Source organism: Hermetia illucens, chromosome 5, assembly GCF_905115235.1.
Source record: "Hermetia illucens chromosome 5, iHerIll2.2.curated.20191125, whole genome shotgun sequence".
NCBI classification, from domain to species: Eukaryota; Metazoa; Arthropoda; class Insecta; order Diptera; family Stratiomyidae; genus Hermetia; species Hermetia illucens.
Genome location: NC_051853.1, coordinates 47,732,329 through 47,746,382, shown reverse-complemented (window position 1 = coordinate 47,746,382; position 14,054 = coordinate 47,732,329). Strand labels below are relative to the sequence as shown.

The following is a 14,054-nucleotide window of genomic DNA, read 5'->3' as shown; positions in this document are numbered from 1 at the left end:
AGCTGTGTACGATTCACAGCTTCTCTCTTCTGCATTCCGCACGCCTCGTAACTGTGTTTCCCGCTTAACTTTAACTCTTTGATGAAGTGAAAGTTATTTTAGATAAGTAATCTATAATCAGATAATCTAGAGGCAAAGGTTGAACGAGTTTTCACAGTTTATGAGCTGTGCAGGAGGACCTTTGCCTATACATGTGGATTTCGACCCAGGGAATTTTTTGGTACTCGTTTAACAGTATTCAAATGAGAAACGAGTGGAGAGTGAATACACATGAGAGGAACACTTTTTTGCAAGAGCGAATATGTTACGCTTGCCAACATGTTGTTTGGGCTTCTCAAATCCGAAACATTCAGATAAATCTGTGAGAGTTCGAAGGAACACATAGGTAACAGAGGTCTACCTTAAAGGACACCATTATCCATAAATAAACGAATAGCAAGGGTTTTTCGTTACACATATATTATTTGATTTTACAGAATAAAACGTTGAAATAACTCCTAAGTTATATAATTGCAATATATAATAAGATATTTAGACGAGCGCGAACAAATTTCTCATACAGCCACTGTGTAACGTTGTACTAAAAACGGAGGACTTCTCATCACAAACATCCACAAGATTTCACGGCCATATTATTGTACTTCTTCATATTAACTAAATCTTGGCTGACACGATAAATTAACATAATGGACGCTAGTTCTGTTGGAACACAACAAGGTTTCGGTATCTTTGGATTTTTCAGATGAACCAGAGTCTGAATGATTGCATGATTCGTTGCATCCAAGCCGTTCAAAGGAAAGCTGCAATCTCCACCGCAGTATGAACTCTCAAATTTATCAGGGGCTACAATCCAGTTCTGAAAAAGTCCAACGCAATAATGAGTTACGTTTCTAAATAATTTAATATTTGCGTCCTTACCATCCAGTTTAACTTTTTGAAATCAACAGAGAAGCGCATTTTCTCGCACCTTTGATTTCTAGTGAGTTGATATAGTTCCGATTTCGACAAACGGCGTTTTCGGCGCACGTAAGGTATAGCTCCTATTTGTAAGGGAGAAGCACCCTGGTGGAGGGCGAAATATATTAATATGAGATGCGCTTTTAGGGTATCTGCTTGATTGCAATTTTAAGAGGGATCATCTGCCCCTAATTACCAAGAGATCCTGCCATTTATTTATAGAATTACCTCTTTATTTCTGAAATATCCAACCATGAAAGGCTTCTCGCTGTCCACACTTGTCATACCAGCCAATCCGGCATTTGCAATTTCAACCTCCTCCTTCCAAATGTTTTTCCAATAATTGACTTCCACATAAAGTCCTTTGTTGCTGGCTGGCTTCAAGTGCCACTTAGCGAGCATTTTGGTTACATTCAGTTCAAGCCATCCTTCATAACTTGATCTAGTCTCTGTAGAAGTTAGATAACTAAGTCTAAATTTGTTCCTTCCATGGATGCTGATCGAGTACAACATAATTTCATAAATTTTTCCCATTTCCGGGATCCTGTGTTTGTAAATCTTCAACTGCGCATTGGCTAGGCTGACATTGCCCGGGATTTGTGATGTGTTGAACCAAAGAACGTGATTTGGTCGCTTTCTAGCGCAAGGTTGAAGGAATTTAGGTATACCTAGAGGAAAATGTTTAATAGAATTTCCTATTCATAAACTGAATAAATATCATTTACGTACTGCTTATCATGAAAGTCATTACATTGTCACTTTCGTGAAGTTTTAGTTCGTCCAAGGGTGAAATCAGGTTGTCTATGTCTTCATAGTCTGCCCACCTTCGTTTTCGAGAACCCGGTCCCCTCCTCTGGTATGCATCTTCCTCATTCAATTTATCATACATTTGCAGGATGAATTCGGATGCAGCTTGACTAAATAATAAAAATGTGGGAATAAAAGTATCTTTTAAGGACTGCTTGCAATTTGTTCTAAAATGGTAGAACCTATTGTCACGATGTACGACGAGGGTATGGACACGAACATAAAAAATGTTGCTTTCTGTAAAGTTTAGATGAAAAATTATATTATGTTCAATAATAATCATCAAGGATGAAAGCGGGGTTGAATGGGTTCAGTTACACAAGGTAAAGTTCCTAATCGTCTTTAACTCGGCAAAGGTTAGTGATGATCCTTGTCCGTATCTGGATCAAGTCGACTCATACCTCCTAGTGGTAACCCTGGATAACCATTAGACTACCGCTGAACCTGGCAAGAGGTATAAATTGCACCCACGCACTTCCAATGGAGTATATACCCAAGGTGGCAGACCAGTTGTACTGGAAAATCCACAGTCTTTGGAGGTCGGTCCTACGGATTCTGGGGAGGACCTTTTATTGCATTTGATCGATCCTTTTACTAGGAGTTCGAGAGTTACAGGATCACCACCATCGATCAAAAACGTAACCCAATTAACCAAAAAACTATCACTAACACCAAAGGAAGGAAAACCTATAATGATAAAACCAACTAGTAATGCAGCGAAAACACTTCAGGAAATGGAAAATGAAAACTCGCGCAAAAGTGAGTGAAGTGCCGTAAGTAACTAAAAAGATACCATACAAATGAAGAAGAATTGGCCTGAGAAACTGACTGGATCATAACAAGAAGAGCGTTTAAGAAAAGAAAGGCAGACTCAACCCTGAAAATCATTAGACAAAGTTCCGCGAAATGCGATAAAGTGAAAAATCTAACGAAATTGAAAATGAAGCTTCCTCTGTCGATTAATATTAGCGAGATCGATACGCACCAAAAAGTTAAAACCCTCCTTTCGGCAGCCATAATAAAGGACTACTCAATAGTTGCTCTAAACAACTATGTTTGGAAAGTACATACTGTAAATGCAAATGACTGCAGAGTCATCTCGAAGAAGCTGCACATGGAAAAAATCCAACGGTACACGCATGAAGACAAAAACAATAGGCTTCTCAAGGTCCTAGGGAACTCCACCCAACGTGCTAAACAGGGTTTTAAGATCTTAGACGCTGTGAATATATTGAAAATGGAGAATCAATAATCACTGAGCGAGGACACCCACTGTTCAAGCTTACGTTCGACAATAGTGAAGACCCAAGCAAAACTCGGTGGTCAAAGGGTAGTAGAGGTCCCAGGGCGAAAAGTGGATTGGTACCCACGATGGAGCATAAAACCTGGAAAATACCTGCCGAACCGACACCAACAGCTCTACTACCAAACGCTATCTCCACCTCCACGTGGTGACCGCTGGGAGCTCTTTTTTTAACGAAACGCTGCAGACGGAGAAGGAGAAGGAGGCGAGTCTTCCGCGCTTAAAAACGGGACAAATTGTACCACCTGGTCCTCCAGGTTGGGGGTTGTGTAGGACTGACAACCTTATACGGAAAACCACTTTTTACGAAGCCACAGCAGGAGCCTCGGACTGGACTGATTACACAACGACGAACCCGGCAACGACAAAGGAATAACGATTTGCCCATTTTCTCATGGAACGTGCGCTCCCTGTACAGAGATGAAGCTGCGGAGCAGCTAGTCGATACCCTGTCCCAATATAGGGCTGATGTAACAGCGTTGCAGGAGATGCGTTGGACAGGGACCGGTTTCCTGGAGAAGAGCCACTACACCATATATTATAGTGGCCATCCAATAAACCATGTGCTCGGAGTAGGTTTCTTAGTCAGCCAAAAAATGAAACCTACTGTTATCGGCTTTGAAAACATAAGCGAACGACTATGCACTCTGCGCTTGCGACGCAAGTTTAGAAATATAAGCTTCATTAAGCCCATACAGAGGAGACTGCAACGAGGCAGTAGAAGACTTTCTACGAGGCAGTAGAATGAACCCTCGAAGCCTGCCCCAGATATGATATCAAAATCATACTTGGGGATTTTAACAGCCAAGTAGGGAAGGAGCCCGTATTCAGGCGATACATCGGCTCCCATAGCTTACATAGGGATATCAATGATAACGGACTGCGGATTATTCAGTTGGCAGAATCGCACGAAATGGTTGTTGGAAGTACCTGGTTTGCGCGGAAAGCGGTCCACAAACATACGTGGGCCTCTTCAGACGGGACCACTTTCAACCAAATTGATCACGTGTTGATTGAGCGCCGCCACCTCTCAGCCGTGATGAATGTCAGAATATATAGGGAGGCCAATATAGACTCGGATCACTATCTCGTTTGCATGGTGCTCATAAGTCGCCAGCAGCCGATGCAATTACAGCCGAATTGGTTAAATATGGAGGCGATCAATTACACCCAGTGCTTCATCAAATTGTGCTCAAAGTGTGGGACAGCGAATCAATGCGTGATGATTGGCAACGAAGCATTATCTGACTCATACATAAAAAGGAGATATCACACAGTGCAGCAATTATAGAGGTATCACGTTGCTGAATACCATCGATAAGATACTCTCCGGCCGGATAGCTCCATACGCCCAGAACATCATTGGCCCCAAAAAGGCTACACTTCAGGCAAATCAGCAACAGATCAGATTTTCTCTGTGAGGCAAGCGATGGAAAAACTGTTGGAATATGGACACCAGTTGCACCAGCTTTTCATCCACTGTAAAGCCGCCTATGATAACATAGCCAGAGTAAAACTGTACAACGCCATGAGAAAATTCGGTATCCTGACAAAATTGATAAGACTGACTAGACTGACCCTGACCAATGTGCTGGCTGAGTTCCAGCCAGGGGAGGAAAACAAGGCAGCTCATGGATAGTACTTCCATGGGTGTCGCGAAACCCTCCCAGTTCCTCCTCCGCCTGCAATATCTCGGCGGCACGAAAGTTCCTGAGCCTTAATGAAAGGTGACAACGTCTATGTCGCACATAGTGGAACCGACGTCAGCTATACAAACACCATTACCTTTAGAAGCAGAAACACGCTTAGCGCAGCTAGTTCAGGAATTATTAAGCCAACTCGCGGAGATACGCGCAGTTAAACAGCAGCTTCCCTCTGTGAATTCATCCAGACGGAAATCACAACGTTCTCGGTCCAGGTCGCGTACACAGCGCTACTCCAATAATCTTCACCCCGAGGGTGTTGTTGGCACCACTGGAGTTTCAATTTCGAAGCCATCAAATGTACGAAGTCATATTATCTAATTGAACTTCAGTGAATGCGAATGGCCCCTTTCCATCCCCTTCCTGACACTTATGTATGTCCAACCAAAATAAGGAAAAGTACAGGCGCTGATATAAGCATTATATCGCAAGTATATAAAAAGGGACGTTTCAAGGCAGTCAGGTGAAGCTAACAGCATCAGCAACCGGAAACTCCGCAACGATAACGTGACCAAGACTTGCAAGCAGTGGCGTCAATATCTCAGTAACCGATCTAACACAGCAGATGGTAAGATGAATTCACCAACAGTGCTGCTGTCTTGAGTTTGCTAGACTGTGCTTCTGCGGCAATGACCAGCGCATCTATTAATAACATCGATCGACACGAATCCGCCCATGCGCTGGCCAACGACATCTAAAAAAGCCCGATCTCGAACGAACACGAGGAAACCATCGTGACAATATACGCTCCCCAGGGAGACATCTTGAAAACGGGCGAAAATTTCCGTCCAATAACTAACATTAGTAATCTCAACGAAATCTAAGAGACGAGTTAGATTTGCTGATTGTTACTAAGTAGGACTTCAGTAATTTGACCAGCAGTTCAACAATAACAATAACAAAATCTTAGCTGGCGTCATGGCAAGGCCAACTGAATTATCTTAATTTCAGTGGCAGAGGAGTGTTGTGGCGCTGATAAATACTTCCAAACACTGGTTGGTATTAGAATTTTAAATTACCTTTCTCTTCTACCGAAGTGATCTACTCCCTAAAAGTTAGCTAATTGCTACAGGGCTAAATAGAGCAGTCACTCGGTAGAAGAGGTAGTCTACTCGCAGCTCTCACTTTGTGAACACTACAATGAGAAGTAGGATCGATATTGGATTTAAATAAAGATCATCATCATCAACGGCGCAACAACCGGTATTCGGTCTAGGCTTGCTTTAATAAGGAACTCCAGACATCCCGGTTTTGCGCCGAGGTCCACCAATTCGATATCCCTAAAAGCTGTCTGGCGTCCTGACCTACGCCATCGCTCCATCTTAGGCAGGGTCTGCCTCGTCTTCTTTTTCTACCATAGATATTGCCCTTATAGACTTTCCTGGTGGGATCATCCTCATCCATACGGATTAAGTGACCCGCCCACCGTAACCTATTGAGCCGGATTTTATCCACAACGGGACGGTCATGGAATCGCCCATAGATTTCGTCATTGTGTAGGCTACGGAATCGTCCATACTCATGTAGGGGGGCCAAAAATTCTTCGGAGGATTCTTCTCTCGAATGCGTCCAAGAGTTCGCAATTTTTCTTGCTAAGAACCCAAGTTTCCGAGGAATACATGAGGACTGGCAAGAGCATAGTCTTGTACAGTAGGAGCTTTGACCCTATGGTGAGACGTTTCGAGCGGAACAGTTTTTGTAAGTTGAAATAGGCTCTGTTGGCTGACAACAACCGTGCGCGGATTTCATCATAGTAGCTGTTATCGGTTGTGATTTTCGACCCTACATAGGAGAAATTGTCAACGGTCTCAAAGTTGTATTCCCCTATCCTTATTCTTCCTGTTGTTGTTCGATTCGTCTTCGGTGCTGACGTTGCCACCATATATTTTGTCTTGCCTTCATTGATGTGCAGCCCAAGATCTCGCGCCGCCTGCTCGATCTTGATGAAGGCAGTTTGTACGTCTCGGGTGGTTCTTCCCATGATTTAAATAAAGATATAAAATTTGGAAATACGACTATCATTCAACTTCTACTATCAACCTAACCTGGCCACTGCCAAAATAACATTCTGCAAATGATATCTTGAGTTGCAATTAAGTCACAATAAAGAGGCAACTTTAACTTGCTATAACTTTGCTAATGGTAATAAGATATTCTCCAAACTTTCCAGCATTGTGTTTCATGCATTGACCTATGTATGTATATTACTGCAATATTTTGTGAAGCTAAGGTACACTTAAGGGGTTTTCCACCGATCGTGGAAAAATTGCGAGAGAGGCGTCTTCGATGGTATGGTCACGTAATTCGCGCTAACATTGAAGTCGATGGGTAGAGACCAAGAGGCCAGCCGAAGCAACGGTGGTTTGATAGGCTAGATGGTCATTTGATATCCTTGCGACCAAGACAAGCCGACCCCACTTCTGAACACGGAAAAGGCTGAAGAAGAAGTCTCAGATTTTTCGGTTGGGTGGTTTCTGAGAATGGACCCTTTATTTAAGTGAGCACTTTCTATTCCCCTCCCTTCCGATTCCCCCTTTACGATTAAGGTCAAAATGGTTTAAAAAAGTAATAATCAATTGATATTTCACTGGTGTTATTCGGTAAAAAAGTTCACACCTCCCTTTGTTGCCCCTGTGTGTCACGGGGCTTAGAGTTCTAGCTTTTTTGCTAAATTTTGTCTTTATCGATTTTAATAGGGCTTAGCCCAATAGCTTTAAACATGTTTTGTTTAAAACGATAGTTTCCCTAGATAGCAGCGATGACAGTCTTCAAGTGATGCATACAGGTTGCAGCATTTTACCGCTTTATTTTTAAACTTGTTTTATTATATTAATGATACTATCTTTTTTGTACTTTGTTCTATTCTGAAATCTGCACGTTACCCAGAAATTAATTTCGAAACAAAATTTCCATTTCGAAATTGGAAATCAATTTCATTGTCAGGGGCGAAACTTAAATTGGTGAATATTTAATTTGGCTCCGAAAATAATAACACAACAAATGTTTTATAATTCATTTTCAGTTAAAATTCATAACATACGTACTTTAACGGATACCGCGTCCAATTCTGTTTCTCGAATTCCGGTAAACCCAGCGCGCTCAAAATTTCGTGCTGGATATCTTCTTCGTTAACCTCGTCAACAACAGTTTGATCGAATTCATTTTCCGTATAAACTTGAATAATTTCACACAACACACCTTTAGCAAGTAAAGCGGAAAAAAGTACTCTAAAAGTTAAAATCGCTACGTTCCTCATCTTTGCACTTAGATTTATTCGAAAGCACAAATTATGGCCCTAAATTTTCCGAGACGGTTACTTCCCAGTCTCCACCGAACAGACTCCAATTGTTTACTGATAGGAGTAGTTAAAATCGTAACATTGACGCTTGCTGCTGGTAAAATTAACAGGTCAGGAGCCAAACGTCGAAAAACGATATTGACGTGAATATTTTAACCATTTTTAAGGGGAGTTTACGGGTTAGAAGATGCATCCTTTTAAGGTTTTGTTGAAATTTTACTCGTCCAAACATGTTCGAATGACTTCGCTAAAAGGGCTAGAATTCAAGCCAAGGCCTTACGTGTCTTTTTTGTAGAAACCGAAGGTTTATGGATCAAGTACACCAGATGAATGGTCAGATGAGGTTTTACGGTTCATAACCACATTTCCATTTTTAAATGCGTTTTTCCTGAAAGTGCATGTTAAAAATCGGAAAATTCTTTGAGATTTTCAGGACTTATTCAGAAGATATTTTTACGGTTCGCTAACTAGGATAATTGCAATTTTTTATATTATATTATATATTATGGTCTACGACAAGGGGATGCGCTATCATGCGTCCTCTTTAACCTGGCCCTCGAGAAAGTGATCCGTGATGCTGAGGTAAATGCAAGTGGTACGATCCTCTTCAAGTCCACCCAACAACAAACTGCCTTCATTCAGATCGAGCAGGCGGCGCGAGATCTTGGGCTGCACATCAATGAAGGCAAGACAAAATATATGGTGGCAACGTCAGCACCGAAGACGAATCGACCAACAACAGCAAACCGCATTGGTCAAACAGGAAGAATAAAGATATTGGAATACAACTTTGAGACCGTTGCCAATTTCTCCTATCCAGGGTCGAAAATCACAACCGATAACAGCTACTATGATGAAATCCGCGCACGGTTGTTGTCAGCCAACAGAGCCTATTTCAACTTACAAAAACTGTTCCGCTCGAAACGTCTCACCATAGGGTCAAAGCTCCTACTGTACAAGACTATGCTCTTGCCAGTCCTCATGTATTCCTCGGAAACTTGGGTTCTTAGCAAGAAAAATTGCGAACTCTTGGACGCATTCGAGAGAAGAATCCTCCGAAGAATTTTTGGCCCCCTACATGAGTATGGACGATTCCGTAGCCTACACAATGACGAAATCTATGGGCGATTCCATGACCGTCCCGTTGTGGATAAAATCCGGCTCAATAGGTTACGGTGGGCGGGTCACTTAATCCGTATGGATGAGGATGATCCCACCAGGAAAGTCTATAAGGGCAATATCTATGGTAGAAAAAGAAGACGAGGCAGACCCTGTCTAAGATGGAGCGATGGCGTAGGTCAGGACGCCAGACAGCTTTTAGGGATATCGAATTGGTGGACCTCAGCGCAAAACCGGGATGTCTGGAGTTCCTTATTAAGGCAGGCCTAGACCGGATACCGGTTGTTGCGCCGTTGATGATGATGATTATATATTATATATATATATTATATTATTAAAGAAGGCGTGGAAAAACACCAAAATTTTCAAAAAAAAAAGTTTAATAAGCTAACAAAAATTTTACTCCTTGATATTTTTTAATAATCCTAGTTTGCGGGGTTAGGTTAGGTTTTATTTCTTTAAGAAGAACAGGACGACCTCTAGTGTAACACCCGAAAACTTTTTTTTGAAGATGGGTGGGCAAGTTACCATGTACTTTAATAATAAGCGAAGATATCGGTGTGAAAATTGTTACGTATGCTCAAGATATTAATAAATATATGGGAAAAATTGACATTTGAATTTTCATTCAGTTCTTCAAATAAAAAAAAAAATCCCAAAAAAGCGAAAGAAAATGTTCTCTCCAATGGCAGAGAATGTGCAGATTCTCCGTTGAAGAAAATTTTACCAAGGTGTCTTCGTCTGAGATCTGAGGAGCTGTCAGGTGCATAAAAAGTGCAGGGCCGTTTCCTACTCACATTGGCTGCACATAGGCCAAACCACCACTTCAATCTTTTCCATATGGTAGTTTAAGGAGCAGTGTCCTGTCAAAAGCCCTACTAGAGTTTTAATGTCCCATTTCTTAAGGGACAACAAAAAACCCCAGGTTCTTTGACAAGGATTCTCGCCTGCCGGCAAGAGTTCGAATTTCTCCACTCCATTTTTGTCGCTGACATCATTCTATTGCTAATGAAATGGCATATGTCTCCGCCTGGAATATGGTCGTCATTTTTCCGAGGCGTCGGGCCAGTTATATAATCGGATTCCCCGAGATCACCCCTGCGCCCGATCTATGACGGACTGATGATGATTATTAAGTCTGTAACCTAAAAAGACTAATAGCCATTTATCGACCATCCTTCTCTTTTAGTGGTTACGACAATGTATCATATGTCTTTCCAAAGTCATCTGGAAACCATATGATTAGCCGGCATCAAAGCTACCGGATGTTTGTCAAGGAATTTCCAGATAGACGCATGACCGTATTATTGGCCGCCTTTCCATGCTCCAATGGTATCGAGTCTATATGCATCATTGGCCGCTTTCCGTCTCACCTCCAAGTGAATGGGGGGTAAATTTAGGATAGCTTCAAGTGCCGCAGTCGGCGTAGTACTCATTGCTTCAGTAATACTTAGGCAACTAAGCCCCTGAATCTGTGATAGCAGCTTCCTGCTGTTAGCAAAGTCCAGTCTCGGCCAGACGATGCATGCATACATCAAAATGAGTTTTATTATGGATGGATACATCCAGTGTATCCGTTTCGGTGAAAGTCCCCAAGTCTTACTTATCGCATTCCCACTGGTAACGTGGGTAGCTTATAGCTGCCCCACCCGACGTTCCTAATGAACATAACTGTTTTCGCAAACTTGCCTACGGCTAGATCGTTCGCAAATGCTTGCGCGAAGACTTTTTTATCATCCAGGAGCCACAGCGGGGTATCCATTACCAAGAGCCGTAACAGCAGAGAGAGAACTTCTTCCTGTGGGCAGCCCCTAAGACATTCTGCCTCAATAGACTTCTGGCCGACCAATATGTGGATTTTTCACCACTCTAGCATGTGATTCCGCATTCTTGCCGCATCACAAATTGCCGCGAATGAGGCATAATTGAAGGTACCTTCGATATCCATGAATGTGCCTAAGGTGTATTCTTTTTCGGACATCGCCTTTTCAATTTTTGCCGTGAGTTCATGGAGTGCCATCTTTGCCTTTCTGGTAGTCGTGTTGCCTATGGTGATGTGGCCACTTAGGAATGTGTATATCCGTTATGAACCGATCTAGTCTTTCTAGTCCTTTTAGTAGATAGGATGTTAGACTGATCGGTCGAAAGCTTTTTGCGTCCGTGTAGGTTGGTTTCCTGGTTTGAAATAAATATCACCTTCACATCACGCCAATTAATTAGAATATAAGCGTATGTTAGACATGCACGATATATATTCCGAATATGTAGACCCAGGACATCGACCCCTCGATTACTAGCGCAAGAATGATGCCATCCCGGACCTGCAAACTTGCATCTATGGAAAACGAATGCAGGCAAAAAGTCGTAGATGAAGTTGGTAAGCAAGAACTCCAACATTGAATTTTAAATGCTGGGTTTACCGGAATAGTCAAAATGGAATTGGACTTTTCTTCAACACAGAAGCCGGACGATGGAGATGGGAGGGAGATAGCGTGCGATGGCGATTTGCGAAATCATCAAAAATTGTGCGTAAAGTCGGTATTTTAATTTGATTCCAAATTCATTCACGCGACAACTTTGTGCAAATCTATCGTTTCTTCGACTGCGTGTGAGCAGAAAGTGGTGGCAGTTTAAATTTTGATTTGTACGCAAATGAATTAGAATAATTTGTTCAAACCGTCAAAACGATAGTGTAGATCCGGATCAAAATATCCTGGAACTGTTCCAAATAAGTACCGAGAAATTCTGAGAGTATTGTAGGCTCCACGGTTCCGTGCTTAAAGTTAAATCACGCAACAGGAGTTGCATCTGATTAACTGTATTTTTAAAACCAAATATGCAAAATATGGTGGTCAGAGGGTAGTATAGGTCCCAGGGCGAAATGTGGAGCAGAAAACCTGGGAAACGCCTGCTGAACCAACACCAACAGCTCTACTACAAAACTCTATCTCCACCTCCACAGGGTGAACGCTGGGAGCTCTTCCTTAACGAAAAGCTGCAGACGGAGAAGGATGAAGGCGAGTCTGCCGCGCCCAAAAACGGGACAAATTGTACCAACTGGTCTTCCAGGTTGGGGGTTGGGTAGGGCTGACAACCCTACCCGGAAAACCAACGTTACGAAGCCTCGGACAGGATGGACTTTACAACGACGAACCCGGCCACGACAACGGAATAACAATTTGCGGCACGTGCAGAGACCTACCAAGAACTCCGTCGAATGGAGGGAGAAACGACTTCACATTCGGAAGAAGGAAGCCGGGGAGAACCAACAGGTCTGTGAACTGGAAAAGTACAGGGAGCAACCGCACCAGGCGCGTAAGTCAGCAGGATGAAACCTTATACACCTCGATGCTCACCCTGCCGAGACAAAAAGGGAAAACTGCTTTCTGACAGAATGGGCATATTGGAGCGATGGGTTGAGTATTTTGATGAATTGCTCAACACCCAAAATATCGGCGTGTTGGAAGGCCCACCAGCTGAAGGCGACGGACAAAAGCTGCCACCACCATGCATGGAAGAAACAGTCCGTGCAATCGACCGGCTTAAGAACCATAAGTCGCCAGTAGCCGATGGAATTACAGCCGAATTGGTTAAATACGGAGTCGACCAATTACACCAAGTGGCTCATCACCTGATGCTCAAGGTGTGGGACAGTGAATCAATGCCTGACGACTGGCAACGAGGCATTATCTGTTCCATACATAAAAAGGGAGATTTCACACAGTGCAGCAATTATAGAGGTATCACGTTGCTGAGTACCATCTATAAGATATTCTCCTCTATCTTGTTAAGCCGGATAGCCCCATACGCCCAGAACATCATTGGCCCATACCAAAGAGGCTTCACTGCAAGCAAATCAGCAGCAGATCAGATTTTCTCTGTGTGGAAGCGATGGAAAAACTGTTGGAATATGGACATCAGTTGCACCATCTTTTTATCGACTTGAAAGCCGCCAGGGTAGAACTGTACACGGCCATGAGAGAATTCGGTATCCCGACAAAATTAATAAGACTGACTGGGCTCACCCTGACCAATGTGCGAGGCCAGATAAAAGCAGCAGGATCACTCTCGAGACCATTCAACATCAACAGCGCTCTAAGGCAAGGGGATGCCCTATCATGAGTCCTCTTGAACGTGGCCCTGGAGAAAGCGATTCACGATGCAGATGTAAATGCGAGAGACACCATCCTCTTCAAATCCACCCAACGACTGGGCTGCGCTGATGATATTGACATCGTGGGAAGAGCAACCCGAGATGTACAGTCTACCTTCACCCAGATCACCCAGGCGGCGCGAGATCTCGGGCTGCACATTAATTAAGGCAAGACATAGTACATGGTGGTAACGTCAGCGCCAAAAACCAAAGAATGAACAATATCGAATCGCACTGGTCAAACGAAAACAATAAACAAAGGAAACTACAACTTTGAGACCGTAATGACGATGAAATCCGTGCACGGTTGTTGGCAGCCAACAGAGCATATTTCAACTCACAAAAACTGTTTCGCTCGAAACGTCTCACCATAGAGTCAAAGCTCTTACTGTATTACTGTGATCCTACTAGTCCTTACGTATACCGTGGAAACCTGGGTTCTGGGCAAGAAAAATTGCGAACTCTTGGCCGCCTGCGAGAGGAAGAATTTTTGGCCTCCTACGTGAGGATGGATGTTTCGTAGCCTACATAACGATGAAGTCTATGAGCAATACCACGACCGTATGGTTGTGGATAAAATCCGACTAAACAGGTTGCGGTACACGCGTCACTTAATCCGTATGGATGAGGATGATCCAGTCCGGAAAACCTAGTCAGCTAGGAAGGATCTCAAAATTGGTCTGAAGTAGTACAGAAAAAGAATAAAATATCAAA

General features: G+C 42.9%; 1 protein-coding gene across 1 annotated transcript; it reads right to left on the bottom strand.

Annotated features, from left to right (window-relative positions):
- Positions 1–598: 598 nt before the first annotated feature.
- LOC119657345 (protein 60A-like) lies at positions 599–8,519 on the bottom strand. The gene is made up of 5 exons (XM_038064219.1): positions 7,815–8,519; positions 1,687–1,874; positions 1,186–1,625; positions 919–1,062; positions 599–856 (listed from the first exon to the last, which is right to left on the bottom strand). Exons 1-5 carry the CDS (start codon positions 8,024–8,026, stop codon positions 602–604), a joined length of 1,239 nt encoding a protein of 412 aa, XP_037920147.1. The 5' UTR covers positions 8,027–8,519; the 3' UTR covers positions 599–601.
- Between the last annotated feature and the right edge of the window lie 5,535 nt (positions 8,520–14,054).

What these genes read in the sequence shown, in the direction of transcription:
- LOC119657345 (XM_038064219.1), bottom strand. Translation starts at nt 8,026, where the DNA reads ATGAGGAACGTAGCGATTTTAACTTTTAGAGTACTTTTTTCCGCTTTA. An exon ending in TGGACGCGGTATCCGTTAAA is followed by an intron (nt 1,875 to 7,814) that starts GTACGTATGTTA and finishes TTTATTATTTAG; the next exon opens with TCAAGCTGCATCCGAATTCA. An exon ending in TCAAAAAGTTAAACTGGATG is followed by an intron (nt 857 to 918) that starts GTAAGGACGCAA and finishes GGACTTTTTCAG; the next exon opens with AACTGGATTGTAGCCCCTGA.